Below are 27,146 nucleotides of genomic sequence, written 5' to 3'. Positions count from 1 at the left end.
GCTTCTCCCTCTCCTTTGGCCCTGCCCTGCCCCAACTCATTCTCTCTCTTTCTCTCTCAAATAAAAAAATAGAACCTTTTAAAAAAAAAAGAACTGAACCTTAAAAATTGAGTTGAAGTCCCCTATGTTATCCCTCCTCAATCCCATTCCCTTCCCTCTCCCTGCAGAGGTGACCACTATCCTGATATGGGTTTCACTTTGTACAGTTTTTATGCTTATGCCACATAGGGATGTATTCATAAATGATATGAGTGTATCACAACTATAATCACAATTCACCATCATTCTGCAGGGCTTTCCATTCTAGATGGCTTCAGATGGTTTCACCCTGTGTGTCTCTTTTAATACATGGGGCAGTAGTGTGACAGTGTGATAGTCCATTCCTGACCATGTCACAACACCATATCCATTTTGTTGGTAACCGTGAAAGCCCTATTTCAGTTTTTGCTGTGACAGCAATGTTGCAGTAAGCCTCCCTGTCTCCTGAGAGCATTGTTCAAACCATGGCTTGAAACCTATTAATGGGTCAAATCAATTTAGCAGGTGAAGATCAGCATTTTTAAAACTCGAAACTGATTCAAAAATAACATACATCACACGTCATCAGGGTAACTATCAGGGTGAGAACTGCATCGTCATGAACGTGCAATATATGCTTATTTGAGGATACTGTCAGAGGTTTTGAAAAACTCTAGAGAAAGAGCTTAGAAAGTAGAATTGCTGGATCACAGGGAAGTTCCTCCCTAGAACTGCCAAATCACTCTGCAAAGTGGCTGTTCTAATTCCCCCTCTCATCAGCCACTGGGAGTGTGCCCACTGACTCATGTCCTCACCAACACCTGGCATTGTCAGACTCTTTAATGTGGAATTTATACCCCCCCCCATACTACCAAGGAACATATCACGGGCTATCTTGAACTGTAATGATCTCTCCGCTTTCTGGCCCTCCCCCAGGCAACTGTGAGCTCTTCACTGGAGCAGGCCACTATGTCCACTTCACTTTATGTCTCCAGGCCAGGTCAGGCACATAATAAATGCTTAACAAAGCCATGTTTAATTTTTTTAAAAAATAAGCTCTACACTAACATGGGGCTCGAACTCACAGCCCTGAGATCAAGAGTCGCATGCTCTGCCAACTGAGCCAGCCAGGCACCCCAAGATTTGAACAGTCAAGGAGAAAGAAGATGGCGAGAGTATATAAATTACATCAGGAGGGACACGTGGGTGTCTCAGTGGTTGAGCGTCTGCCTTTGGCTCAGGGCGTGATCCTGGGTCTGGGATCTAGTCCCACATCGGGCTCCCTGCGGAGAGCCTGCCTCTTCCTCTGTGTCTCTCATGAGTAAATAAATATAATCTTTAAAAATAAATAAATAAATTACATCAGGAGATAAAAGGATACTGTGGGAGCCCCAGCTCGGGGTGTCTGTCAGGTGCCTGGGTCTCCTAGGTGGAGGGCAGGGAACTTCCAGGGATGCTGAGCTAAAGAGGTGAAAAGAAGTAATGGGCCCCACCCCTCCTGGGTGGCTCGAGCAGGATGCTAGGAAGCTGGGGCCAAGTTCAGACCCAGGAAGGAGGTCACCACCATCCCCAGGGCAATTGGGTGCCTTATCCAGGCCCCAGTGTCAATGGCTGGATATCTCCTCATACCCACCTCCCACCGGAACCTCTCCCAGAGGGGGAAGAGAGGGGATGGCAAGCTCTAGTAAGAAATCCTGAACTCAGGATTCACAAGGAGCCAGCAATTGCAGGGGCCTCTAGGAGGGGGAACCAAAGAGGGGATGGGGCTCCATTGGGAGGAAATTACCTTTGGCTCACTCCCTTCTTAACTTTTGAATTTTGGACTATGTGAATATACAGCTTCTAACCCCAAATAAATAGAAATAAAGACGTTCAAAGCATCACCCCCAAGTTCCAAGAGCCAGCAGGAAACTTCCAGGAAGCCCACCTCCACTCTCTGTCCATCCTGGGCCTGTAAAAAAGAACTGGTGGTGGTCCTCAGACCCTCTCCCTGGATTCATGGTTTCACCTAGGAGGTGGGGGTGGGGGGACAGAGGACAATTGGACCTAGGAGGGGCTACCAGCTGTGAACCCTAGGCCTCCTTCACCAGTATGTCCCCACCCCCACCTCAGTTGCCTCCTGGAGACACGTTCCCAGCTCCCCTGTGACTTTGCACAGGGTACAGACAGACCTCTCTGGGCCTGTGACTTCTTGTAAAGAGAGTTCACATCCCCTTCCCAAGTTTCACCCTTGGCTCTGACTGTTCTTTAACCTCTTTCTGTCCCTCCATGACTGCAGTTGGGAGGGGTGGGAATGCTACCCCCATGTTAGCTAGCTGTGCCATCTTGTGGTTTGGAGCAAATAACAGGTAGTTCTGAAGGGCTTCCTCAGCCCCTCTCTCCTGATAGGGCAGCAAGAGGGCAGGGGCGGAGCCAGGCCAGAGGGCTGACTCAGTGCAGCAACCACCCAGCCGTCACCCGCGGTGGGTGGGGTGCCAGCCCAGGCCCTCTGGGGTTCCCAGAGAATTCCTTCCCCATGCCATAAGCTGCCCCGGGCTGGCACCCCAGCCCACAGTAACCACTTAGCCACCACCAGGGCTGTCGCCTCAGGAGCGTCCACTCACACTCTCCCTCACACACACCAACACTCACATCACACACAAAGTCACACACTCTCCCTCACACATTCACACACTCACACCAACACTCACATCACACACAAAGTCACACACTTTCCCTCACACATTCACACATTCCTGTCACACACTCTCCCTCACAAACTTAGTCTCCTCACTCTCACACCAATACTCTTCCTCACATACTCATGTACTCTCCCTCATATATGCTCTCTTACGCACTCTTATACACTTCCCCTCACGCATTCACTTTCACACACTCCCTCATTGTTTCTCACACACTCATTCTCACACACACCCTCTTACACACTCTCCCTCACACACTCATACCAACAACCTCCTCACATACTCAGACATTCCATAGTCACACTCTCCCTCACAAACTCACATTCTTCTTCTCACACTCACACTCTTCCTTATGTACTCATGTATTCTTCCTCACCCGTGCTCTCCTACACACTTATACACTTTCCCTCGCACATTCACACTTTCACAGTCTCCCTCACACACTCACACCAACTCTCACACTCTCCCTCACACACTCACACTCACTCCTACACTCTCATCCACACCCTCACACACACTCACACACTCACCCTCCCAGGAAGCCTAAAAGGAAACAATACTCATTCTGTTTGCTTTCACCCCACCCCCACGACCCCGTCATTGATGCCATATCTGTGTATTTCAGACATTGCTAACCACCTTCACATGCAAGGGACCAGACAGGAAACAGATTATAAAAATGTGGTCAGCTAACTTGAACACATGGTCCCATGCTGGTGAAGAGAGAGATAAAAGAATCTTCTGGGATTCCCTCTGGTCCCAGAAGGAAGCATGATTCCTTCTAATTTTAATCTCTTGAGAGAGAGGCACTCTGGCTCTGGAGTCCTGAAACCAGGGGGCCCTACTCCAGGCCTTCCCTCCTCCTCTGCCCTGAGGTGTGCTGGCAGGCAAGGCGTGACCCTCTCCCCAGGCACCTTCACAAACAGAAGCGAAAGGCAGAAGTCCTGGGGCAAGACCCCTGGAGTCCTGGCCCTGACCACCTGCCAACAGGTACAGAGAAGCTGCCCAGGCCCTCTGGCCCTCAGCATTCTCGTGTGTAAAATAAGGATCTGGCACTGTTGTAGTGAGAACATGGCAGGAAACTGCCAACACATCCCCAAGGAGGGACTGAAGAGAAGTTCATGAATGGGGCCACCCACAGAGGTGCGGGCAGGTTAACCTGCCCCAGGAGGGGATGATGGGAAAGTGCCATGCAGCTAACAACTGTGTAGAGCCATGACCACTCCAAGCCTGAAAAGTAGCCAATGGAACAAACACCTGGACCTCTCTCTCTTCCTGCCCTCCCTTGCCCTCTAATTGCTCAAACGGTGAGGGAGTCTAAGTACTTCAGGCCACAGAGGTCAGCCTCCCAGGGCAGAGAGTAAGCAGAGAAGAGTGGACAGTGGACCTGGAGGGCAGGGCTGAATGTCTAGCGTAAGGAACTGCTTTGTAAAGCCCTTAGTTCTGTCAGCAAATATTCTCTGTAGCAAATATTGTCAGCAAATATTCTCTGTAGCCTTTGCATAGTCCTGAGAGATCTTCATAAAGAGAAAGGCTTGTGGGTCTAAAGGAATGACAATCTAATGGTGGATTTTGTTTTAGAGGAGACCAAGGAGGAAACATTGGTAAGGCACAAGATTTTATCAAGCTCTCCACAAACCATGCCTGAGGCCTCCCCAACTGAACAATCAGTTGTTTGAGTGCCCACTTCACCCACTGGCCAGGAGGAGGCTGGACTGAGCATCAAATGTCCCTGAATTCTGAGGGAGTTGGGACTGGTGGAGGTTACAGTGGAGGCTGACTACAGTTCCCAGTCACTGTGACGTCACCCCATCCTTGGATCCAGGTCAGCACAGTGGAGCTCCCGAGAAAGGAGAAGGCTTCTGGCAACTCTGCCTCTCTCCAGATTTGGGGGAAAGGGCCCTGCCCCTTGAGGGGAAGCTGCGCAGGCCTCTGCACTTCACCTGCTGAAAGGGAGGCCATTTAGAAGAAGGATATCATCTCAGTGATCCTGCTAGGAAAGGGGGCCAGCATGGAAAATCTCCCTGGGGCCAGGGCCAGGCAGGAGCAGCCTTTGTCTGGCAGGAGACGGAGAGGATGATGTCAAGTCCACCTGGGCTGGGTCCTGGCCTCCAGCCACGCCCCACACCCACCTTGGCAGGGCTGGAGCCCTGTGATCCGGCCCTTCCTTGCCTGGGCTCCTTGGCCGAAGCTGGGAATGGCTGAAATCTAGGGGTTCGCCCACCAAACAGGATCTGCTCCTATTCCAGCCTCTGTTTCTGGATAATATGGAAGAGGTCCTGCAGCAAGGGGTGAGCCATGCCCTTCTGAGGGGGCAGGGAAGGGTCACAGCTGAGGCACTCTGTAGGGGAGAAGGAGAGAAAGGCCTGCTGTTTGCCCAGGAGCCAAGCAGACACTAGGGCCCTTGTCCTGGGGCAGCGGGGGAGGCTGCCGGCCAGATGGAGAGCAGCGGGCGGGAGAGGAGGGACTCCTGGGCTGAGCAATCAGCCTCTTCCTCCCACACCCCCACGGAGCTCCTGGGGCTCTCTTCCTCTCCAGCCCAAGACCAAGAGAGGAGCCTCACAGAGGCCGGGCGAAGCCCAGCCCCCAATCCCACCCCAACACGAGAACAGTCCCAGGGTGCACAGAAGAACCCTGAGCTGTTGAGCAAGGTGCTACCTTCCTGGGGCCCCAGTGCTGCAGAGCCCTCTGGGTCTGGGCCATTGAAGCTGGCCAGGCTTTTCTTTGGAAGACCTCCTGGTCTGCCATGAACAGGCCCAGCCTCAGACCTTCAGGGCAGTCTGGTGAGGAGTGCTGCGTCCAGCCGTTTGACAGATACCTACTGAGTCCCGTGCTGTGTTGCTGGCCACTCTGCAGGGGCAGCAGGGTGACAGCTCCCCAAGGACCTAAGCATCTCAGTCGCCATGGCACCCAGCTCCTGCCCGGCACCTGACCCAGAGCAGACCTCTGAGCAGCAGGTCTTGGGCCAAGCTGGGCCTCAGCAGTTCCCTCTTTAGTCAGCACTGCCCTCTTTCTGAACATAGGCACACCCAGGAGCGGCCCCCAGCACCTCAGCCAGCCCTCTAGAATTGACTGGGCGAACTGAGAGGAAGGCGCTCTCTCCAAGCTCTTGGAGCAGGAGTCAGAAACAGAAACTATTGCTGACCACTGCCCCTAGGTGGTGCTATGGCTGCATTACTGCCCTTAGGCTAGCCTCATCCCTGCCCCATTTTACAGATGAGAAAATTGAGGCTCACAGAGCTGAGCAGACTTGAAGGCAATCAAACAGCTAATGGATCATCCCCACGCTACCGAGGGAGTGGAAACTCATCTATCTAACAGGTTGGTGAGGGCTGTCCACTAGTAAGGTGTCCCTATGCTGCAGATAAGGAAAGCTCAGGGAAGTGAAGGGGCTTGTTCAGTGCCACACCGCTAATAAGTGACAGAGCTAGGACCCAAACTCAGGCCTGCCTGACCCGCAGAGCCTGCCGGCTTAATCTACCCTCTGCAGAAGGGTTGCAGACAGGAGGGGAATGTGCTCACCCACGAGTTACGCCCACGAGAGGGCAGTTCCTTTGCCTTCACAGTCCCTACCTAGAACTCGGCGGTGGCTGGGAGGAGACCCTTACCATTGGGACAGGGACTCTACCAAGGCCTATGGCTCCAGCCTCCTTCTAAATCTTTCCTCCGACTCCAACTTCCAGTGGGCCTGGCCTGGCTCCCTCCATTCTGAGCCAAGTGGGCCTCCATGCCCAGGATGGCTTCTGTCTGGGTACCACAGTCTGCGGGACACATGGAGGCTGCACCTGCTCTGATTCCTGCAGACTCCAGCACCAACCACCATGATTCATTAGCTCTCCCTTTGTCCCAACAGACAAAACGCACAGCAGGGGGAAAAGAAATTAGACAGCAGGGATGACTTCCAGGTTGTGGGTAATGGAAGGTGCCGGGGATGGGATGACAGAGGTTGTGGAGTTCTTTAAAAGAGGCCTATGCCAGGCTGCCCGAGTAAAAATCCAGATTCAAGGGTTCCAAACTAATTAGCTTCCTTTGGCTTCTCCAGCTCGCTCCCCTAAGGGCTTGAGTGCTGGGAGTGGCAGCTGGCAGGCTGACTCCAGAACCTGTTCAGACCTCCAGCCAGGACACACCTAGCAGCTCACACTGCTCTCATTCGGAGCCAATAAGAATGAGCATTTTCTGAACCTTACCATAGTCCTTCCATGTCTCTATCGATGCACTGATTCTTCAAATGGCCCTGTGGCAGGGCACTGCTGCTGTTCCGCCCACCTGAAAGGTGAGGAAACCAAGACCCTAAGAGAAGCAAGAGGAGGGATCCCTGGGTGGCGCAGCGGTTTGGTGCCTGCCTTTGGCCCAGGGCGTGATCCTGGAGACCCGGGATCGAATCCCACATCAGGCTCCCGGTGCATGGAGCCTGCTTCTCCCTCTGCCTGTGTCTCTGCCTCTCTCTCTCTCTGTGACTATCATAAATAAATAAAAATTAAAAAAAAAAAAAAGAGAAGCAAGAGGAACCTACGTGGCCTTTTTTTAAAATAGTTTTTTTTTTAATTTTTATTTATTTATGATAGAGAGAGAGAGAGAGAGAGGCAGAGACATAGGCAGAGGGAGAAGCAGGCTCCATGCACTGGGAGCCCGACGTGGGATTCGATCCCAGGTATCCAGGATCGTGCCCTGGGCCAAAGGCAGGCGCCAAACCGCTGCGCCACCCAGGGATCCCTTAAAATAGTTTTTATTTTATTATTATTTTTAAAGATTTTACTTATTCATGAGAGACACACACACAGAGAGAGAAAGAGAGAGAGAGAGAGAAAGGCAGAGACACAGGCAGAGGGAGAAGCAGGCTCAATATGGGACTCGATCCTGGGACCCCAGGGTCACACCCTGAGCCGAAGGCAGATGCTTAACCGCTGAGCCACCCACGCATCCCTATAACTTCATTTCCAGAGTCACATGGCATCACCTCCATTGTATTTTACTGATGGAAGCAGCCACAACCCTCACAGATTCAAGGGAAGAAGGACATAGATCCCACCCTTCCCTGGAAAGAGTGCCAAAGGATACTGGGACCATGCTTCTAAACTACCACAGGTAACATTGCAGAATGGGTCTCTCCCTGCGCTAACAGGGACCTCACAGGTTAGAGGCCTGAGAGTTACCAAGAGGCCTTAAGTCAGCCCCTATCCTACAGATCTGAAGACTGGGGCTCCCAGAGTGCAGAGCTTGGCTGTCACTACCTGCCTCTGCCCCATCCTGCCTGTCCATGACAACGAAGGCCAAGGAGTCCTCAGGCCCTACGCCCAGGGGGGGTCGGCAACTGGGAGAGGTATGTGGGGGGATGCATATGCCCAAGGGGTATTTAAGTCTGTGCCTGCTTTGTACAAGCACTGGCATGTGTGCCTGAACAGGGGAGGGTTACTCCACTCACTAGAAGATACTGTGCCATGGCCAAACTCCCCTCTTGTAGGGCACAGACTTTCCAGCGCAGTGGAGAAGCTGAGGCAGGACCAAAAGGATGAGAGGGGTTCAAGAGGAAGGGGCTGAGTCAAGAGTGTGCTGAGCCAGAAAAAGGTCCATGAGGGTTGGAGGAGCTAGCGCTCTGGTCCTGGGGTCTTGGGGCTCAGGGTTCCCAAGAAGCTAGCAACAGCTAATCATCAGAAACCACTGACAGTTTCCTGGGAGCACAGGGAAACATTTGCAGATTGGGAGTGGAAGACCTGGGGGCTCAGGCAGGCCTGGAGAAATGCATGGTCTTCACTCCTTGCCCTGAGGTCAAGAAGGGAGCCACCTCTCCAGTACCCCACCTGTCCCCGCTGTCCCTGGAGCTGATCTAGGCCTCCAGTCCAACCTCATACCACAGGAGCCCAAGGCAAAGCAGCCAAGGCAGGCCAATGTCCCAGGGTGTGGCAACCTGTCACCCAGTCTCCCTCATCCCCTCCAAGGCAGGGACTTGCACAGCCATATTTCCAACAGGCTCTCAATAGAGTTGCTGAGTGAAGGAGGAGTGGGTGTCTGCAGGAGTTGGTGGCGGGCTGGGGTCAGCCCCCCGCGGCCCCACCCTCTCTGCTCAGCCTCCAGGCAGGATGACTACAGCCCTAGGCCTCATGCCCACTCCAGAGGCCCACCCAGACCCTCAGGCACTTCCTGAGCAGCAGGACACATCCTGCCCTGCATGCCCCTGGAAAGAGGCCGCTTATCAGAGGGAAAAGGACACTTTGTTCAGGCCTGGCCATCTGCCTGGGCTGCGGGTGCCCTACTCAGGGCCTGGCTGGCAGAGGCAGGAAGATCCCTGTAAGCAGGGATGGAAGGCCTTGGGGAGAGCAAATGAGCAAGGCTCCATGCCTCAGGCCTCTCCCTTTCAGAGGTCAACTTGGCCTCTCCCTTCCCCTGCACCATTCTTTCTTCTTTCCATTCGTCTCCTACCTCTCTGACTCCTGATGGAGTTTTTCCCTCGCTCACTCACTCCATTCATTCACTTAAGCAATATTTAAGGAACACTTAGAATGTGCTAGTAAAGTTCGAGGCCCTGTGGACACAGCAGCAAGCAAAACAGGCAACAATGTCTGCCCTTATGAAGCTTACGTTCCAGTTGAGAGACAATAAGCACACATACACACAAATGAAATAGGTGCTACATTAGATGATTAAAGTGCTTGGAAGAAAAGCAAGGCAGGAGCACAAGGACAGAGCCAGTTTCAGGGAATGAAAGGGAATAAATGCCTCCCCCCCGCCCCCCCACAACATATACAGTGGATAAGAAGCCCTCCTGAGAAGGTGACAGCCAAAGACCTTAAGGAGGCAAGGAAATGAATCACATAAATTCCTAAAGGCAGAGCCTCCAAAGCAGAGGGAACAGCAAGTGCAAAGGCCCTGAAGCAGGAGTGTGTGGGGGGGGCAGGGGGGAGAGTGTTTGCAAGGAACAGCAAAGAAGCTGGTGAGGCCAGAGCACACAGAGCAAGGAGGGCAGCAGGAGAGGGGGTCAGAGACGGAGCAGCAACTAGATAAAGAGGGGCCTTATCACCCTTGGAAGGACTTTGGCTCACACTTACTGATGGGGAACCAGTGTGGAGCTCTGAACAGAGGATTTATGTTTTAAAATAACAGTAGCTCATGTTACATAGTGTATTGTATGTATCAGCCACTTTTCTAAACACCAAACATGTATTAACCTGTTTAATCCTCCTAATGACTTTTATTAAAGCTGAGGAAACTGAGCTAGAGAGGTCTCTACACACTAGATGTTAGTAGCACCCTCCCCTAACTTGTCACAAACCAAAAATGTCTCCAGACAGTGCCAAATGGCTCCTAGCAGAAAGAATGTCCCTGGTTGAGAATGACTACCTAAGTGTCCTCCTGTCCACCCCATCTGCCCCTGTCCCAGCTCAGGCCCACACCCTTCTCACTAGGACACTTGAGAGCCTCCAAATTGGCCAATCCTGTCCCCTCCACCCTCCACAGTACATCTTACCAAGCCATTTAGGATGGTATTAGTGGTCCTATACAATCTGGCCCCTGCCTATCTTTCCAGCAATAGCCTTGAGCCCCTCCCCTCCCTTCCCCCCTCAGTCTAGCAGCATGTGTTGAGTCTATTGTGTGCCAACCACTACAGTGGACACTGTAGACACTGCCGACGGGAGCCCAGGCCCCCCAGGACCCATCCTGTCCTCACAGAGTATCTGTCCAGGGTAGGGAAGAGCAGGTGAGCTGACAGCTCCTGCTCATGCAGAGCCAGGGAGATTTGAGTGCTCCAGGAGAAGAGGTGCTGGAGCTGAGCTGTATGACATGGGCAGGGCTTATTGAGGAGGGGCAGGGAGGACCTGGGCATGGTGGGGCAGCAGCTTAGAGAGGCCCAGGAAGCTGTGGCTGTGATTTGGGGCTCCAGGAAAGGCCTGGAGAGAGCACGTGTGAAGAGGGACTGATGGCAGGGAGCAAAGGATGACATATGAACAGGTGGACAGAACAGGAGGCCCAGGAGAGACGTCTGGGATGGCTCACGGAGGTGGACAGAGGGATGTGGTGCCCACTGGACACTTTCCCATCAGGACAGCGTTCTCCTGGCAGGCATGCCCTCCCCCCCCCCCCATTTCATCCATCGAATTCTCCCTCCCCCTGCTAGTCCAAATCACAAATGGTGCCTCCTCCTTGAAGCCTTCTGGATTCCTCCCTGCTGATATGACTGGCTCCCTCCAGCATACTGTCCGAACCTCATCATCTGCTTTCATTGCAGGAGTCTGCTGTTACCCCACTCCCCCGACTGTGAATTTCCTGTGAGCAGGGAGGTATCTTATCCTCCTCTCCCCATGAATTAAGTCAGACCGCCTCTGGGCTCTGCCCCTGCGAGGGGCCTGGGGGTGGGGGCAGGGGGCCAGGCTGCATTTGCGGCACCTCGCACCTCAGTGCTGCCCTCGCACTGCAGTGGCCCACACACGACTGGGGCCTACCACTAGCCTTCCTGGGCCTTCTCCCGCTCCAAGCCCAGGGTGCCCCTCTCTGCCCTCAGGGGCGGGGCTGGGAGGTTGCCCTGGGGGAGCCCCTGGCTGACTGCTGCACAGAGGTGCGGGCCAGGGGGCGCTCCCTGGTGGGAGATCCCCCCCACAGCAGCCCCCAGTCAGTACCCCTGTAATAATTACAGCAGTGAGGCCACCTGCCTCACGACTCCAGCAGCCTCCCTGCTGCAGGCTGCAGTCCCTGCCTCTATAGTCTCATTCCCCCTCAGCAGCCAAGGAGGACTCTGAAACCATAAACCACATCAGGTCACTCCTCGCTGTGTTCAAATAATCCCCAGAAAAAACTCAGATGGGCTAAATACATGTCCTCTCCCTTCCCTCCAGACCTCACCTATTATTCCCTCTCCCTCACTCCCTGTCCCCACCCCCCACCCTCCTTCTTCCCCTTCTTCAAACACACTGGAGCCTGCTCCTGCCTCAGGGCACCTGCACTTGCTATTCCCTCTGCTGTAATGCCCTTCCCCCAACACCCCCCCCCCTTCCTCCAGGTTCCTGCTAACACATAATCTCCTTAGAGCTGCCTTTCCCACCCCATTGATCTAAAACAGCATCCCATTACCCAGCTCATCTTTCTTCATAGTACTTATCACTCCCTGATGTATTTTGTTGTCTATCCTTCTAGCAATATGATAAATCCTCAAAGAAAATAATAAAGGTTCTGTACATCTTCTCTGCTCTATTCCCTAGTGCCTAGAATAGGAGGGGGATATAGTAGGTGCTTGATAAATATTTGTTCTACGCCGAATAGCCAACCCGAGAAGCCCCATGAATTGCCCATGTCATGGATGTGGAAAGTGAGACTCTGAGAGGTATGGGTCCTGTATGCGATCACATGAGCTTGCCAGCCTTGCAGCTGGGGCTCCAACCCAGTGAGTCTCTTCCCTCTGCCTCTCTGTTCTCCATTTCACCACCCACCTGGAAAAGAATACAGGTGGTTTTGCCATTCCCTTGCTCGGGCACAGGCAAGATTGACCAACAGTGACTCTAGATATGGCCCAAGGCAGCATCTTCCACAGAGGTCCTGCCCAGGAGCCCGCAGGGAGAGAGATTCACCGGCTCTCCAGGCAGGCCCAGCTTTGGCCACTTTTCCCTGGGACCATCTGTGTCTCCCCACCCCCCCATCACTCCCCTCTACCTTCCTTTCAGCCACCTCCGGGTTTCAAAAATGCCCTCAGAATAATCGCAGGCTGCTTTTCTTACCTCTATCCCACCAGAGATACAGTAAGAAAGAGATAGAAACACAGAAAGAGAAGTATGAGGGGTGTGTATGTGGAAAGAGCACGAAACAGAGCCACACATGCAAAGACAACAGAGGGAAGACGAAACCCAAAAAGGAGCCGAGACCGGGTGAGTTCCGAAATAACGGCTCCCCTCAAACCCACAGGCTGGCCCAGGGCCACTGTCAACCCAACTGGTGCTCTGGAGTGAATCAGAGAGAGGCACCCTGGCTGGGTTCCAGAGCCCTCTGGCCTTTGACCCAGCCCTGCCCTGCTGTGTGCCTGCGGGGGAGGAGGGCCACTTTCAGTGCCACCCAGTCCACAGATCTGACCCACAGATGCAGCTACAGAAGTCCCTGGAAGCCTCTGGGAAATGCCCGGTTCTCTCCCTGTGGCCGTGAGCCTGAGTCCAGCCCTCCGCACTTGCCCACTGGGCCTTCCCCCACAGCAGGTCCCCAGGTCATGTTACCCCTGCCTTCATCACTCATGAGTGTCATCCCACCCACACAAGCCAGCCAAGGACTTCAAGGGGCCGAGATGAGGCCCTTGTGCCTGCATCAGTGCGCAGACCCTCTTCCTGCTTCCACAGGATACCTCCCAGCCTCAGAGACCTTCTCTGTAGTTCATGGGAACCCTCCGGAGGTAGGGGGGCAGGAGGTGGCATGACCCTCACTGAGAGAAAGGGAAAGGGAGAAGCAGAGAGGGGAGTGATCACTTCAGAGTCTCTGATACTAAATCAAGGTTCCTGCCCCCTGCCTCCCCAGCAGCCACACTCCTGTAGGGCTGAGGATGAGATGCTCCTTCCCTAGGAGCAGAGGTGACCTATGAGTGACGACGTGGCTCACACGGGCAGCCAAGGAGCCTGAGCTGCCAGTGGGGACCTAGCCTACCCCAACCCAACGTAGGGCTGTCTGTGCACTCCACTGGCTGGTCCCACCCAGAGGGCAACGGGGGAGCAGACGTTCTGTCCTGCAGTGCTCTGGGCCCTGGATTCCCCATCCAAGCCTGGGCATGGCCTGGCACAAGGTCAGGGGCCTATGAGGATGGAGGTAGGGCACAGACAGGGTCCATGAGGAGTGCTCCATCTGTGCTGAGGGTGATCAAAGGGCCCAGGTGGAACCAGGAACCCCCACAGGCCACTGTCTAAGGCCCCCACCCTTCCCAACAGCCAGCACTCTGGGACAAAATAATTAGGGCACAGGTGAGTCATATTGTCACGAGGCTGCTTCCTGGCTGACTCAGGGGACATACAGTCAGAAGGGCCCTTCCACCAGCCCCTAGCCCAGAGCCTGAGTCAAGGATTCCAGGCAAACAACACCTTCTGGTGTCCAAACTGGGCCTGGCCCTCCCTCCCACTGCATCCCTGAAAAGCCAGGTATGAAGGTGCACCCTTCCATGGCCACTAAGGGCACAGCATTTCCCCCAACTCAAGCCTATCCTTGCTTCCTGGATGAAGATTTGGGTCTTCTAAATGTCTGGACCTCCCTCTGGCCAAGATCCCCTGAGGCACCTAGCACTGAGCATGGCATAGAGGGGCTGTAACCAGGGGCAGCAGGATGGGGCCTGGCCCCCACCCCTATAGCAGCGGCCCTCCTGTGTCACTCCCGGGGACCCCTTACCTGCCCCCAGCCCAGTCTCCAAGCAGCTCCCCATGACCCCAAGGCTGCTTTCCTGGCTTTGTCCCTGTGGTAGCTGGGCAGGAACTTCCTGCTGCAGAATTCCCGGATCTTCCCCGTGAGGCCGCCTGCCTGGCTTGGGAACTTTGGAGGGAGGGAAGTCAGGGATGCTCCCACTCACAGGGTCTGGCCCTGTGGTCACAGGGGCTTCCCTGGCATTCTGGACCACCCAGGCAGGTACACCAAGCCTCTGACCCTGCAGCTTAGATGCCCCACTGCAGCCCCTCCGCTAGAACCCAGGGCTCTGTGGTTAGGGCTGCCACACTGAGGGCTAGACTGAGATCCTGGGTAAACTGAGCTGGCACCTAGCCTGAGGATGAGGAGTGAGCTCCAGAGATAGCCAAGGAGGCCAAAGTCAAAGAGGGTTTTATTAATAATAGCACAGGCCTGAGTCTGGTGGGTGGAGACACTGCTGGGCAGCCCACCCTGCAGATGCATGAATACCATTGATCTTAAGACCCCTTGGCCCCAGGGGCGCCTCGGGTGTGCCCTCATGAGAGAGGCTAAACTTCTACTGGGGCTGAAGGGACCTGGGAGCAAGCAAACTCGGGCCAACACCAGCTTCACTATGGGGGCCAGTTTCCCATCTCGTCCATCTCCTCCAGGAGCAAGTGCTAGGGTTAGAAATGGATGAAGAAAGAGGCATCAGCTCGGTGGGCTCACCCTTCCTGCTCTGTACCCCCAGAGATAAGCACCCTGAGGCCATGCCAGACCCTCCCCCATCTCCCCACAGCCAGCCCAGTCCACCTCCCTCCCACTAAATGAGGGATCCTCCTCCCTCCAACTTGATGGGGGAGGTGGTCCTTGGAGCCCCAGGAGTCAGGCACCCCAGCCAAGCCCTCCCTTCCCTCACCTCTGTCCTGGATGCCACACCACGGGGACTCTGCACCCTTCCCTCCAGCCTAGAGTGGTGTTTCAGCTGCCTCAGCACCCCCCCCCCCAGGTCCCCAGCATTTCCCCAAAGGCTGGTGGGTGGCTTCCTTCCCCCTCAGCTTGGTGTCCTTGAGGGCAGATAAAGAGAGAGTAGGGAGTGGTGATGAGGACAGGACCCTTGAAATACCCATAGAAGGAAGACATTCCTGAGGTAGCTCTGTCCCCCAAGTGAGGACTGGGCTGGGCCCCGACCTGCCACAACCCGGAAACTCCCTACGGGCCCCCAATACTGCTCAGGCTACCCCAGGACCGTGATCCGTACCCCTGGGACAGGGGCAGACTGACTCAAGGATGGTTCTGGAGAGGATAGGGGTGAGAAGAGGGCAGGAAGGGTGACTAGAGATCCCTTTAGCGTGAAAAGGCAAAGCAAAGGGCCCTGCCAGAGCTGACCACCCTCTGTAGTCTAGGATGGGGTGCACAGCCTAGTTCCCTAGAGCACAAGGGAACATTGTGACTCAGGACAATGAGAAGGCTGCCCCTCAGTGCCCAGGGGATGGGGACAGGCATTCCTGGTATTCACTCCCCGAAAGGGGAAAGTCACATCCCTAACACCAGAGTGCCCTTGGCACTGCCAGGCACCCCCTCTTCATCATGTTTGATCCTTCACTCACTTCTCGGTCATTTGGCTAAGATCAAGTGCCATCTGATCCTCCCACCAGTCTCCCTTTACAAGTAAAGATGCCACAGCCCGCATCCAAAGCACAGAGAAAATCCATGCCAAAACAAGGCTTCAACTAAAGCCTTTGGCCTCTGAACCCTACACTCTTTCCTTCATTTTTCTACAAAAGGAAACTATAGAGGCTATCTGGGCCAAATGTCCACAGAATGAAAGAATGAGTTGTTGAATGAATGAAAATTAATTCAAAAAGCACATCAACACTTCTTTCCATAACAGATCCACCTGTATGTGCTCAGAGAAGCTGGGACAGGCCTGACCTTGAAGGCTGATGTCAAGGAGGGTGGGCAGTGAGTGGGCCATGGTGCGACACAGATGGGTAACCGATGAGCCTTTATGGGAGGAAGCATGGGGGATTGGGAGAGAAAACAGGAAAAGAGCAACATTATGGGGTCAAGTAAGAGATGGAGAGACTGCTGGGCAAGTGTGTGTGCACCGGGGGTCAAGCCCCTACTCTCAGAAATACTACCAAGAGGGAATCATGCCTTCCCTATCCAGGCCCTGGGAGGTTGAGGCCAGGGCCAGGGGCCTATGGAGGTAGGAGGCCCTACTTTCTCCAATGGCCTCAGGCAGAGGGGTGGTGGTTGGGACAGGCCAGAAGTACCTGGCCATCCACAATGCCCGCCTCCTCCAGGGTGATCTCTGGCTGGGTCAGCAGCTCTTGGCCCTCATGGCTGCCCATCTTCCAGAGACCAGACTCCCGTTGAACTATCAGAAGCTTCTTTAACTCCGACTCCACGAAACCTGAGAATCAGAGAGATGGGCATGGGACAGGCAGGAGAGGGTGGAGAAACCTGCTGGGGATGGAAGAAAAGGCGGCTCCGACTCTCCAGACCTCATCCCAGCCCTGTGCAGTCCCTGGTCATCTCCAACCCCAGCCCCTACATCTCCATTACCTGGAGCCAGCCACACAGCTCCTCCCCATCTCCCTGACATCCCCCTGGAAGCTCACTGGCCGTGGGCTCCCTCCTACATGCATGAGTGTGAGTTTCCTCACCTCCTGGGGAGAGCATGCCAGGGACAAACACCTGCCCCCACTTTCCACCAGCCATAGACTCAAGAACAAGGATCTGGAACTACCCAAACTCCCCTGGTTCAAATCCCAGCTCTGCCACTTACTAGCTGTGTGACCTTGGACAAGTTACTTAACCTATCTGTGCCTCTGCTTCCTCACTATGAAGTAGATATTATAATGGGACCTACCTTGGGGTTGTGATATGGTATTTCATGAAAAGTGTTCAGAAGAGGGTCTGGCCCATAGTAATAATGGCTATGTAAATGACAGCAATGATCACGTTATGCTATCATGTTAAGCTATTCCCATCCTTGCTCACTGTGTCTGGGCAGCAAGGGGCACCAAACAAGTTAGAATTCTGGGCTCAGAAAGGGTGATGCTCCTGGAGCGCAAGCCCCAGTCACAGTCCCCACCTCACTGCCTCCCAAATGCTGAGAAAGGACTCTAGCCAGACTAAGCAGGACTCAGGCCCCGCCAACCCGGCTCCAGTAGTCATCTTAGGTCCTCTGGTCCCACCTGGTGGTAAGAACTGGTATCACACCCATGAGCCTCAGTCAAAGGGGAGCCCTCTGGGCCTGAGGGCGGGTTGCACGCTGCACTTCCCCACTGTATTTGTTGATCTGAAAGTCTTATGCAGCGGTGACTGCAGGGGGACAATGCCTGGGACACAGAGCTTGAAGGAGCTGTCATCTTCCTCCATTTCCTCTTCCTTGCCTTTCTCCTCATCAGACAAGCTTTCCTTGAGAAGAAACTGAGGGTATGCCCGGTTGCTGAACAGGTGAGGAGGAAAAGAACCCAAGCCTGCAGCCCCGCCCCCACCCCCAGATAAAACAAAAGGCAGGAGGGAACAGCTCCCCAAGGGCTGAGAGGGGTCTGCGCAAGCCACAAATCCCGGGGCCTCACAACATGTGGGTTGGGGCCCCGACCCAGGCTTCACCCCCTCTATTGCCCCAGCCTAGTCCCACAGACCTTTGGCCATGGCTGATTTCTGAAGCTGCTTGTACAAGGTGAGGAGTCAGTTCCAAGGAGTTGCCCCGACCTTCGAAGAGGCCAGCCTGAGGTCTCCTGTGAAGGAGCAGTGTAACTGACAGGCTGACAGGAACGAGGGGTAAGCCCAGGCCTAGTTGGGCCCAGCAGGATGGGGACACACCAAGCAGGCTCAAGTGAGGGTGAGGTGCCTCGTTTTGTTAGCAAACAACTCCTATGTGCCAGGCATAGCACTAAGCACTTTCCAAAGAGCATCTCACTGACTCCTTGCACCTGCCCCCTGAGGTAGATACTGCTCCATTCTCATTCTGTAGGTAAGGAAACTGAGGCACAGAATGGTTGAGCAACTTTGCCCCCATCCCACAGCTTGGCATAGTGCACCAGAAGGGATTCAAATCCAGGCAGCCTGCCCCCTCCCTCCCCTCCTTCCCTCATACCTATCCCTTGTCCTTCCATTCCAGGCCCCACACCCCTAACGAGTCTTAGGACAAGGGCCTATTTCTGGCACTGTCTCAATGCCTATGGCCACCACACTCACCGTCAAGCAGACACTCCTTCTCCTCCCTGGTGAAGGTCTTGGGGCAGACCTCCAGTGGCCCCACAGCCCTCTGTGGGGATGCTGTTCCACCTCCAATGCTTGGACAAAGTGGCCCCTGACCCCAAAGCAGAGTCAGATGGGGGTGGCAGGTGGAGCCAGAGATGTGACAAAGGCTTCCTTAAACCCCCCAAACTCCCTAAGGCCCTCCCATGGGCCCTGCTCAGGCCCCTCCCCCCTCCCACCTCCAACAGATCCCTGCTTGGCCCTCTAGGGTCTTCACCATACAGGGGGGTATCCCTCCTTGAAGGCAGAGTGAGAAGGAAGGTGGGGAACAGAAGAGGAGGTGGGCCCTCTTCCTCACAGGGAGTGATGCCAGGTCCCCATGGGAGTGGGGACCAGGAGGGAGAGAATGGGGAGGGAAGGTAGGGTAGAGTGGGGACCAGGAAGGAGCTGGGAAGCCATGGCAGCCTGGCTCACCCTTGCACTTGCCCCTCCCGATCCCCAGCCTGTCCTTCTCTCATCTTTGGTGCCTCCACCCACAACCTCTGACTTGTGGGAAGACTCACCCCATCTCTGGTCCCCAAGCCCCTCAGGTTCCCTCCTATCCTCGATATATCTGTCCCTTCCGCACCCAGGTGAGGGCCTTACTCCAGTCCTCTATCCATCTGAAGACCTATATTCCTGGACCCTCCTCAATATGGGTCCTCCCATCTCAGCCCCATATCTTGCCCCAGTCCCCCCATCCAAGGCCCCTACCTGCCCCCCATAGCCCAGTCCCTCACTTGTCTGAGGTCCTTGTATCTCCGGAGGCCTCCCCTACTGCCTTCTCTTTCTTTTCCCTTTCCTTCTTCTCCGATGGGCTGCCCAGCATCTTCTGGCTTCCCCTGGACAGGATGGGTTTCACCTCTCTACCCTGGGCCCCCACTCTCAGGACCTCCATGGGAGTGGGGATCTGGGCCCCTGTGTCCCCCATCCCTAGCCCCAAGGAATTGTGCTGTGGCAAAGCCACAGAGAGCGTGTAGGACAGTGTGGTGGGCGGCCTCAGCTCCTTCCTCCCCACCCCTCCCTGGCAGTTTATCATCAGGGGGGTGGCATCTTGCTCTTGTGAGGGGCATGCCTGACTCCCCATCAGGCCCTTGTCAGAGCTCTTTAGGCTGCCCTTGCTCCCCACCAGGCTACGGAAAAAGCGGAACATGGAGGAGCGGCCCAAAATTCGGGATTGAGGGGTTGAAGCTGGGGTCTCCATCCTGAGGGACCCTGACTCCAAGGGAGGGGCCGTAGCAGCCACCTCCACCAACTGCTTAAGAACAGGAGGAGTTTCCAAATTAAAACCTCCAGTTGGAAACTTCCAGGAGTTCTAGAAGGCAAAGGTCAGATGGAGGGTGGGGGGGATGGGGAGGCTGGGAGGAAGACATGGTAGGGGGGATTAGCTGGGGGCAGAGAGGGAAGAGTCATGAGGCAGGGGAAGGAGGTATGAGGCAGTGGATTTGGGGTAGGCTCCAGGAGGCATGGGGGGTGGGGGGGCCGGTAGAGGAAGCTGGAGGTACCTGGACGGAGAAGGGGGCAGGGGCTCTTGGGGCCTCTGTACACACCCCTCTCTACCTGGCTTGTCCTTCCCTGGTCGGGGCTGCCCCTGCCCTTGAGAACCAGTCCCTACAGCTATCTGTCCTTCCTCTCTTCTCTCCTTGCAGCATCCACTGGCACGTGCCCAGGTGGTACCCAGACACCCCTGTTTTCATCTCTGTCTACCTGTCTGTCACCTTCAGGATTTTGAATCTCTGGAGACCACCAAGGTGCCTTGGGTACACATCTCAATTGCACGTGGAATCTCAATTTAGTGGTATTATTCCCCACGGCATCCACAGACTTGATTATAAATCCAGCTTAGTGACCTAGGGAGTTCCTTAAACCCGCTGAGTCTCAGTTTGTTCATCTGTAAAACAGGTGTAGTGGACAGAACCTACTTCCAGGGGTTACTGAAAAGATTCAGAGGGATAAGTGTCCCTCGCTAAAGTGCAAGGCACACTGTGGTGCTTAAGAAACTCTGCCATCCTGGCTTTTTTATTGGTACTGTTTGATGAAAGGGGGTGAAGATCAAAGGCCGGGACTGGGCATCAGGAGTGGGAGAGGGGAAGCCACACTGCCTGACCGGGGCCAAGTGTGGGGGGTGGAGCGCCTCCCCCACGTGAGAGCCTAGACCGACCCCCAAGCCACGGGCTCAGCATCCGCATCCGGCGGCCACACAGCAGCTTCCTCTAGGGGGAGCTGATCGGAGCCGGAGCAGCCGGCACCTCTAGGATCACCGCAGCACTAGGGCCACGCCGTGACAGGCTGAGGCTGCGTCCAGACTCCAGGACTCTCCTGACGCCTGTTCCTGGAAGCTGGGCCTGGGCACCCAGCCCCCGGGGAACAGCTGCTGGCCTCTCAGGATCTTTGGCCTCGGCCCTGTGAGCCATCCCAGGCCTGGGCTAGAGTCGGGCAGGTAAGGTAGGAGGGTCTTGCCCATCCTCGCAGCGTTCAGCAGCCCCAGACCCAGGAGTCTGCAGGCAGCCAGGTTGGGGTGGGGATGGGGGGGGTGGGGGGGAGGGTAGGTCTGGAGGCTTGCCTGGGCAGCCAACCCCTGCTGGGGCCGATCCAGGCAGGGCTCCCTCTGGCTGCCCCTCAGACAGTTTGCCCCCCCACCTGCCCACCCCCGAACCTGCCCTGGCTCTGGGCACCAAAGAACCGGGTCCTTTTGCAGTGGGGGCTGGAGGTGGAGTTGGGAATCAGAGGTCAGAGCCAAGGTCAAGGGCAGGGAGAGAACTCACATGATGCTTCTTTCTGCCCCAGGAGCCTCCCAAGCAGGCATCTCCCCCTAGGGAACATCTAGGCCTAGCAAGTGGAGAGCACTGGACTCCCCTTACCAGGAAGTCAGGCCTTTGGATGAGGGCAGGATGGCACAGGCCTCTGGCCCTGGGGGCTGCTCTGACACCCCTCCTACTTCCCAGCAGTGAGACCCTGGGCTAGGGGCAGTTGGAGTTGGTTGTGCAGTCAGCATCCTCCTGCCGGGGTGTCCTCGGGGTGCCACTTTTGTTTGGGGACAGGGGAGAGGGAAGGGCATCCTGTTCCGGAAGGAGCAGCAGGGGTGGGGGTGTGCCAAGCAATCTGCACTGGCTCCCAGGGCTGGAGGAGGGGAGGCCCTACCTTCTCCCTACCCCTGCCCCCAGTAAATGCTGGGGCGGAGAGCCCTCCACACCCCTTCCTGAGAACCCCTGCCTTGGGGCACTTTCAAAAATGGCCCCAGGCCTGAGAGGCAGGAGGTAGGCGGGGAGGGTGCTCTCAGGTCCTCCAAGAGGGGAGGAGGAGGTGGCAGTGCTTGGCCCAGGGTTGGACTACACCTTCCCCAGGGGTGGGAGGAGGAGCACTTCCCCAAAAGGCTGACAGAGGCAGCCTGGGGGGGGGGGGGGAGTTGGCTATGAAGGGGTGCAAATTGAAAGTGAAACAGCTCACGTCCAGGAAACACTCCCTTGGCCGAGGGTTCACAGAGCAGATCAGGGCTGTGGCCAGCACTGAGCAAAGAGGAAAACGGGGCTGGGGACAGGAGAGCAGGAGCAGGTATGTGGTAGGTGACCTGTGGGGTGGGCGGGGGGCAGCCGCAGAGAAGGCTTCCTTAGCTCACTGCAGGCAGGAATGGGGAGAGCACCGGTGGGCTGTACACAGGTCTCCTCGCCTTGAAAGGGTACCCCCTGAGGCCCACAAACTGGAAAATCAATCTTAAGTTAGAATTGAAGGTATGAGCTCCTGGAGGTTCCCATTACCGACCTGACTCCCTTGGGCCCCTCCCTAACTTCTTGGTCCCTCACTTCACCCCCTGTAGAATGGGTCTGCTGATGCTTACCTTGCTGAGTGGATGTACATTTTCAGTGTCTGGCACCCCTGGAGGAGTGGGAGAAGTAAGTAAGGCGAAGGTGCTCAGGAAATGTTCGTGGCTAACAGGCCTGAGTTGGAAATCAGGCATGCTCTGGCTGGCCAAGGGGAAGTGGGCCCTTCAAGCACAGCCTTCATGGGTCATTGGCTAGAAGGTGGCAATCCTGTGGTAAGCATGTGCTAGGTAGGGTGCAAGAGGCCCCAGGAGCAACAGAAAGAACCCTCGGCCTCTAAAACTCCCCTCATTTGCCCAGGAGTGAGGTGAATTATGACTTGAGAGCCACAAGGGCACTGCTGCTCTCACCCCTCCCCAGGGTCCTGGCTGCAGGCTCCGGGTCCCTAGATGTGAGTCCTGACTGCCCTGCCTTTCTCCCTCTCTTGAAGGACTGCTAGTGAAATGCTCAGGAAGTTCTGATTCTGCCAGCAGACTCCACAGGGACCCAAGGTGGTGAAATGAGAGGCGGCTACAGCTAGGGCCATGGGGTCTTCTAGGAGTGGGGGCCCCTCCTCCTTTCTCTGTGGCTGTGGGGCTGTGGGAATGTCTTGCAACAGCCCCAGCCCGTCTCCATCTCTGCTTTTTCTCACCCATCCCCACAGGCTGACCCAGTCCTCCACTGGGACCTGAGAAATGGCATCCGGGCAAGGCCCAGGGCCTCCCAGGCGGGAGTGTGGAGAGGCTGCCCCGTCTTCTACTTCTGGTAAGGGTCTCTCTGCCCCTCACCCATCCCATAACCACCAGGGCTGTCGGAGAGGATGGTGAGAGCAGAAGTGGACAGGGCCAGGCAGGACTTATAGGCAGGCTCTCCTGCCCTCTATTCACTCACCTGGGATAAAGGAGAAAAGCATCTCCCCACCCAGTGCAGGTGGGTGTGGGTGGCCTCAGAAGCTGGAGTACAGTCCAGGTTAATCCCTGGGAGTGGGGAAGAGTCTGGGCCTGGGGGCAGGGTGGGGCGTGGGGGGGCAGGGGCTAGGAGAGCCCCCAGAGTGAGTGTGAGGTGGGACACAGCACCATCCTAAGGAAAAAGGAGCAGGGAGGGGTGAGGAGAGGTGAGAAGAGTGGGGTGTGGCTCTCCTATTCCTACAGTAAGAGAAAGAAGGAAGTTCCTAGGCTTATCACCCTGTCAGGCGTGCTAACTGGCGAAAGCAATTGTTAGTGTTACGACTTTGGGGAGGAAGTACAATGGCTGCCCTTCTTCCCTCTTCCAAGGGGACCATCAGGGAAGCCTGCCATCCCCAGACCACTACAGACTGCTCTCTGGGTGTCGGGCTCAGGGCTCCGCTCGGTCACTATGTCCCTGCGTGACTTTTCTGGGCCCAAAAGCTACAATTTCAAATTTCGCCTTCCATACTCTCTGAGCCATAGGGCCAGGTACCATTGCACACTAAGCTCACACTAAAAATCCCACATGCCTGGGTTAGGCCCTGGTTACTCCGTGGCTCGCTCTGTGTGACCTCGTGCAGGTATGTAACACCGCAGGCCTCATCTTCCCCATCTGTACACTGGTGCTCACCTACTTTGCAAGGCTGTTGGGAGGCTCATCCCAAACAGAAATCGCTAGCTGTTAACGAAGGGCTGGAGCAGCTAGCACTGTCCTCCGTGGAAGACACAGGAGAGGCCGGCTGGGGCCTTCAGGAAGGGTGACCCATCCACAGAGCACGGGGCTGCCTGGTCCAGCCCTTCCTCCCTGACTCCTGGCTTTGATCCTTAGAGGAGCAGGTAGCCCGGGACACCGAGGAGGTTTTCCGCAGCTATGTTTTTTACCGCCATCGGCAGGAGCAGGAGGCTGAGGGGGCGGCTGTGCCAGCTGACCCAGAAATGGTCACCTTGCCCCTAGAACCTAGCAGGTGAGCAACAGCCCCCCGGGCCCTCTGGGACATCTTCGGGGAGATGGAGGCTCGTATGGGGTCAATGCCCTGCAGGTCGGGGAGCTGGGGAGGCCTTGGGTGGGGGTCCGGGGGTTCCTGTCCTTCTGCCATCATTGCCTTTTTCATTTGGGCTTCCACCTCCATGTGGGACCTTGCGCCCTTCATGGCAGCATGTGTGCCCCATGACCCCAGGCTGGGCCTGAGAACACGGTTAGGAATCTCCAAGGAGGGGTCCACGAGGCCGGAGGCATCTTAGGTGGAACCCCTTCTCCGTGAGCCCAGGCCCCAGCCTTGCCTGCCCTGTGCTCACCTACCTGGCTCCCATTCCTCCAGCACCATGGGGCAGGTGGGTCGGCAGCTCGCTATCATTGGGGACGACATCAACCAGCGCTATGACTCGGAGTTCCAGGCCATGCTGCAGCACCTACAGCCGACAGCAGAGAATGCCTATGAGTACTTCACCAAGATTGCCTCGAGGTAGCCCCAGCCCTGGCCTCTCTACTGTGCTGTCGCCTTCACACGGTGTCCTGCCCATGGGTTGGAAGAGACACGCTTCTCTGTCAGTGTCAAGAGACACCTGTGCCATTCCCGTACCTGCTGTTAGCTCACGCATGGTGTTGGGCCCCTGTCTCTCTCTCTCTCTGGGCCCAGACTCGTCATCTTCAGTGTATAAGCTCACAGCTTCTGTGAGCTGAGGCACCGAGGACTTGACGGGATAGATCAGGACTCGAGAGGTGCCCAGGATCAGGATGTCCCCAGAGCTTCCCAGCCTCGCCGAGACACAGCTATCCTTCCAGTTTGGAATCATATTCCCTACCAAAGACAGGCTGCTTGTGTCCTGGAAATGACTTCCCCTTTACTACCATCTGGTGTCTGAGAGGCAGTCTGCTGTAGTTGACCACATGCCTGGGTCAAATCTCGGCTTTGCCACTTACGGGCTTTGTGAAACCCTCTGGCCCTCAGACACCGTGTCTATAAAATAGAGGAAGTAGGCTTAGAACAGTGGCTGTACTTACTGGTGTCATCTATTGTGAGATCTGGGTTAGGAGTCAGCCTCAAGGTGACTGACGCTGCGGTGAAGGTAGGGGTAGGCAATAGATTTAGGGTTAGTGCTCAGAGCTGGAACATCATGCCCCGTCCTTCGAAGCCACACCTGCCCCTCTCGGATTCCAGGACCTATCCTAACTTCCTCTTTGTCCTTCTCTCTCTGCTGTCTCTCGGGCTGCCAGGCCAGCAGCAACACCCACAGGTAATCTCCCCGCTGCCTCCGTCTGCTTGCTCTGCCCTCCCTGCTCTCTGCCCCTCTATGCTCCCCACGGCACTGGGGCCACAATCCAGCAGCAGCGCCCTGCTCCTCTGCCCTCTGAGTTTTTCTCCTTTCACAGAGATGCAGGCTCTTCCCAAACTCAGGCCAGGCTGGGGCAGCCTCTGCCACCCTGATTACAGCTAAGCCATTTTGCTTTCCAGCTGGGAGCAGGGCGGGTGGGTACCAGATGGTGGGAGAGGAAGAGCAGGCCACGGGCCCTCCGGGGGTCTCCACTGACAGTATCACCATTCTGTCTGCAGCCTATTTGAGAGCGGCATCAACTGGGGCCGAGTGGTGGCTCTCCTGGGCTTTGGCTACCGCCTGGCCCTGCATGTCTACCAACGCGGCCTGACCGGCTTCCTGGGCCAGGTGACCCGCTTCGTGGCCGACTTCATGCTGCATCATTGCATTGCCCGGTGGATCGCGCAGAGGGGTGGCTGGGTAGGTGCCCAAGCACTGGCTACCTCCTCCCTGCTACTGGGACACCTCTCTCTCCCAGCTCTGCCCCAGCCCTGGAGTGCCTATATTTTCTGTCAGCCCCACTGTGACCACTCTGTCTCTCCTGGCAGGTGGCAGCCCTGAACTTGGGAAACGGCCCCATCCTGAACGTGCTGATAGTGCTGTCTGTGGTTCTGTTGGGCCAGTTTGTGGTACGAAGATTCTTCAAATCATGACTCCCAGAGGGGCCCTTTGGGTCCTAGCTGACACCTCTGCCTGGACTTCAGCCAAGCCTTCTCCCTCACCCCCTCCCCAGCAGGGGCCCTCCTCAAGATTACAGAAGCTTTAGCAAGTGTGCACTCCAGTTTGAGAGGGTCCCTGCCCAGGGTCAGTCAGGCTGCCAGGGGTGCCCCAACATTGCATGGTGCTAATGGGTCCCCTCTCTGGGCCCCATCCTGTCAGAGACAGGCTGTATCCTTCTTCCTCAGCTCTCTGGGGCTCTCTCCACCCTATCTTTGGGTACTGGGGAGACTGACAACTTGGGGAAGCAAGAGGCTGAGAGTCACTTTCCCCCAAATTTTTAACAGTTATAGCTTTTTTATAATGCCCTTGGAAGGACCCTCCCCACCATACCCACCACTCTGTCTAAGCCAGGATGTCTGAGGTGTGGGGGGTTAGTAGGCCACTCTATATTCCGTAGGACTCAGCTGTTCTAGAAGGCCAGAGCATGACTACTGGGCCTGGAGCCCAGTCCTGGCACTTCCTAAGCTCTCCCCCCTGCTCTCCCACTGCCCCCACCTCATACTGCCTTTGCAGCAGACTCTCAGGGATTCTGGGTCTGGGTGGGATGAGGATGGCATGGGGGTGCAGACCAGAGCTGTCACAACTTCATCAGCACCCCCTAAGTCTGCCTCCTGAGATCCTCAGTGTTCTTCCTTCCTCTCACCTATTACCATTTAAACCCGACCTATTCACTACAAGTGAAGCCCACCCTGGCCCTATCACTTCAAACAAGGAAGGAGGGGTCTTGGATAAGTGGAGTGCTGAGGTCCCCTTCTTGCCCAGACTGTAGAGTTTAGAACTGGTTTGCTATTGTCAGGGAAAGAGGGTAAGGAGCTCATCTGGAGGTTTCTGAGTGAGAAAAGGGCTGTTAATGTCCCTAGGAACCCCAGGGTTGGGATCCTCCCTTGTGGCCTGGGCACAGTGTAATCTGGGGGTGTGGATGGAAAAACTGAATACTTGAACTCGACCCCCCAACCCCCCACTTTTCACACTCCTCACCTGCCTAAGCCCCTTCTGTGAGTGGGGGTGGAAATACCTTGTCTATCTTGCACAGCCTACAGGTCTGGGGGAAAGGAGAGAGAAGTTCATGATTAAGCCAAATGCAG

At 55.7% G+C, this 27,146-nt stretch overlaps 2 protein-coding genes and 1 long non-coding RNA gene across 16 annotated transcripts; 2 read left to right on the top strand and 1 right to left on the bottom strand.

Annotated features, from left to right (window-relative positions):
* Positions 1-24,440, bottom strand: LOC111098223 (gametogenetin-binding protein 1-like). 14 transcript variants are annotated; one of them, XR_005367573.1, is made up of 9 exons: positions 19,025-20,802; positions 18,243-18,357; positions 17,687-17,782; positions 17,234-17,468; positions 16,307-16,446; positions 14,947-16,034; positions 14,037-14,707; positions 4,832-5,040; positions 4,142-4,645 (listed from the first exon to the last, which is right to left on the bottom strand). XR_005367573.1 is itself a non-coding variant. In XM_038553753.1 (7 exons), the coding sequence occupies exons 1-5, from the start codon at positions 24,393-24,395 to the stop codon at positions 14,660-14,662; spliced, it is 408 nt and encodes a 135-aa protein (XP_038409681.1). In that variant the 5' UTR covers positions 24,396-24,440; the 3' UTR covers positions 4,142-4,645; positions 4,832-5,040; positions 14,037-14,659. The 14 variants fall into 14 exon arrangements, 4 of the variants coding, with proteins under 4 accessions (XP_038409681.1, XP_038409680.1, XP_038409682.1 ...); XR_005367571.1 differs by lacking the exons at positions 4,142-4,645; positions 14,947-16,034 and adding an exon at positions 1-1,969; XR_005367574.1 differs by lacking the exons at positions 14,947-16,034; positions 18,243-18,357; positions 19,025-20,802 and adding exons at positions 22,120-22,157; positions 24,329-24,440.
* LOC111098224 lies at positions 4,539-11,858 on the top strand. Its single transcript, XR_005367578.1, has 4 exons — positions 4,539-4,990; positions 5,916-6,020; positions 7,641-7,784; positions 7,885-11,858. It is a non-coding gene; the product is annotated as an uncharacterized LOC111098224 (long non-coding RNA).
* On the top strand, positions 22,766-26,004 carry BAK1 (BCL2 antagonist/killer 1). The gene is made up of 5 exons (NM_001020808.1): positions 22,766-22,846; positions 23,858-23,993; positions 24,348-24,491; positions 25,581-25,761; positions 25,890-26,004. The coding sequence occupies exons 1-5, from the start codon at positions 22,777-22,779 to the stop codon at positions 25,992-25,994; spliced, it is 636 nt and encodes a 211-aa protein (NP_001018644.1). The 5' UTR covers positions 22,766-22,776; the 3' UTR covers positions 25,995-26,004.
* Positions 26,005-27,146: the final 1,142 nt, after the last annotated feature.

This window comes from Canis lupus, chromosome 12, assembly GCF_011100685.1.
Source record: "Canis lupus familiaris isolate Mischka breed German Shepherd chromosome 12, alternate assembly UU_Cfam_GSD_1.0, whole genome shotgun sequence".
NCBI classification, from domain to species: domain Eukaryota; kingdom Metazoa; phylum Chordata; class Mammalia; order Carnivora; family Canidae; genus Canis; species Canis lupus.
The sequence above is the reverse complement of the archived record's forward strand: the minus strand, read 5'-3'. Positions and strand labels throughout refer to the sequence as shown.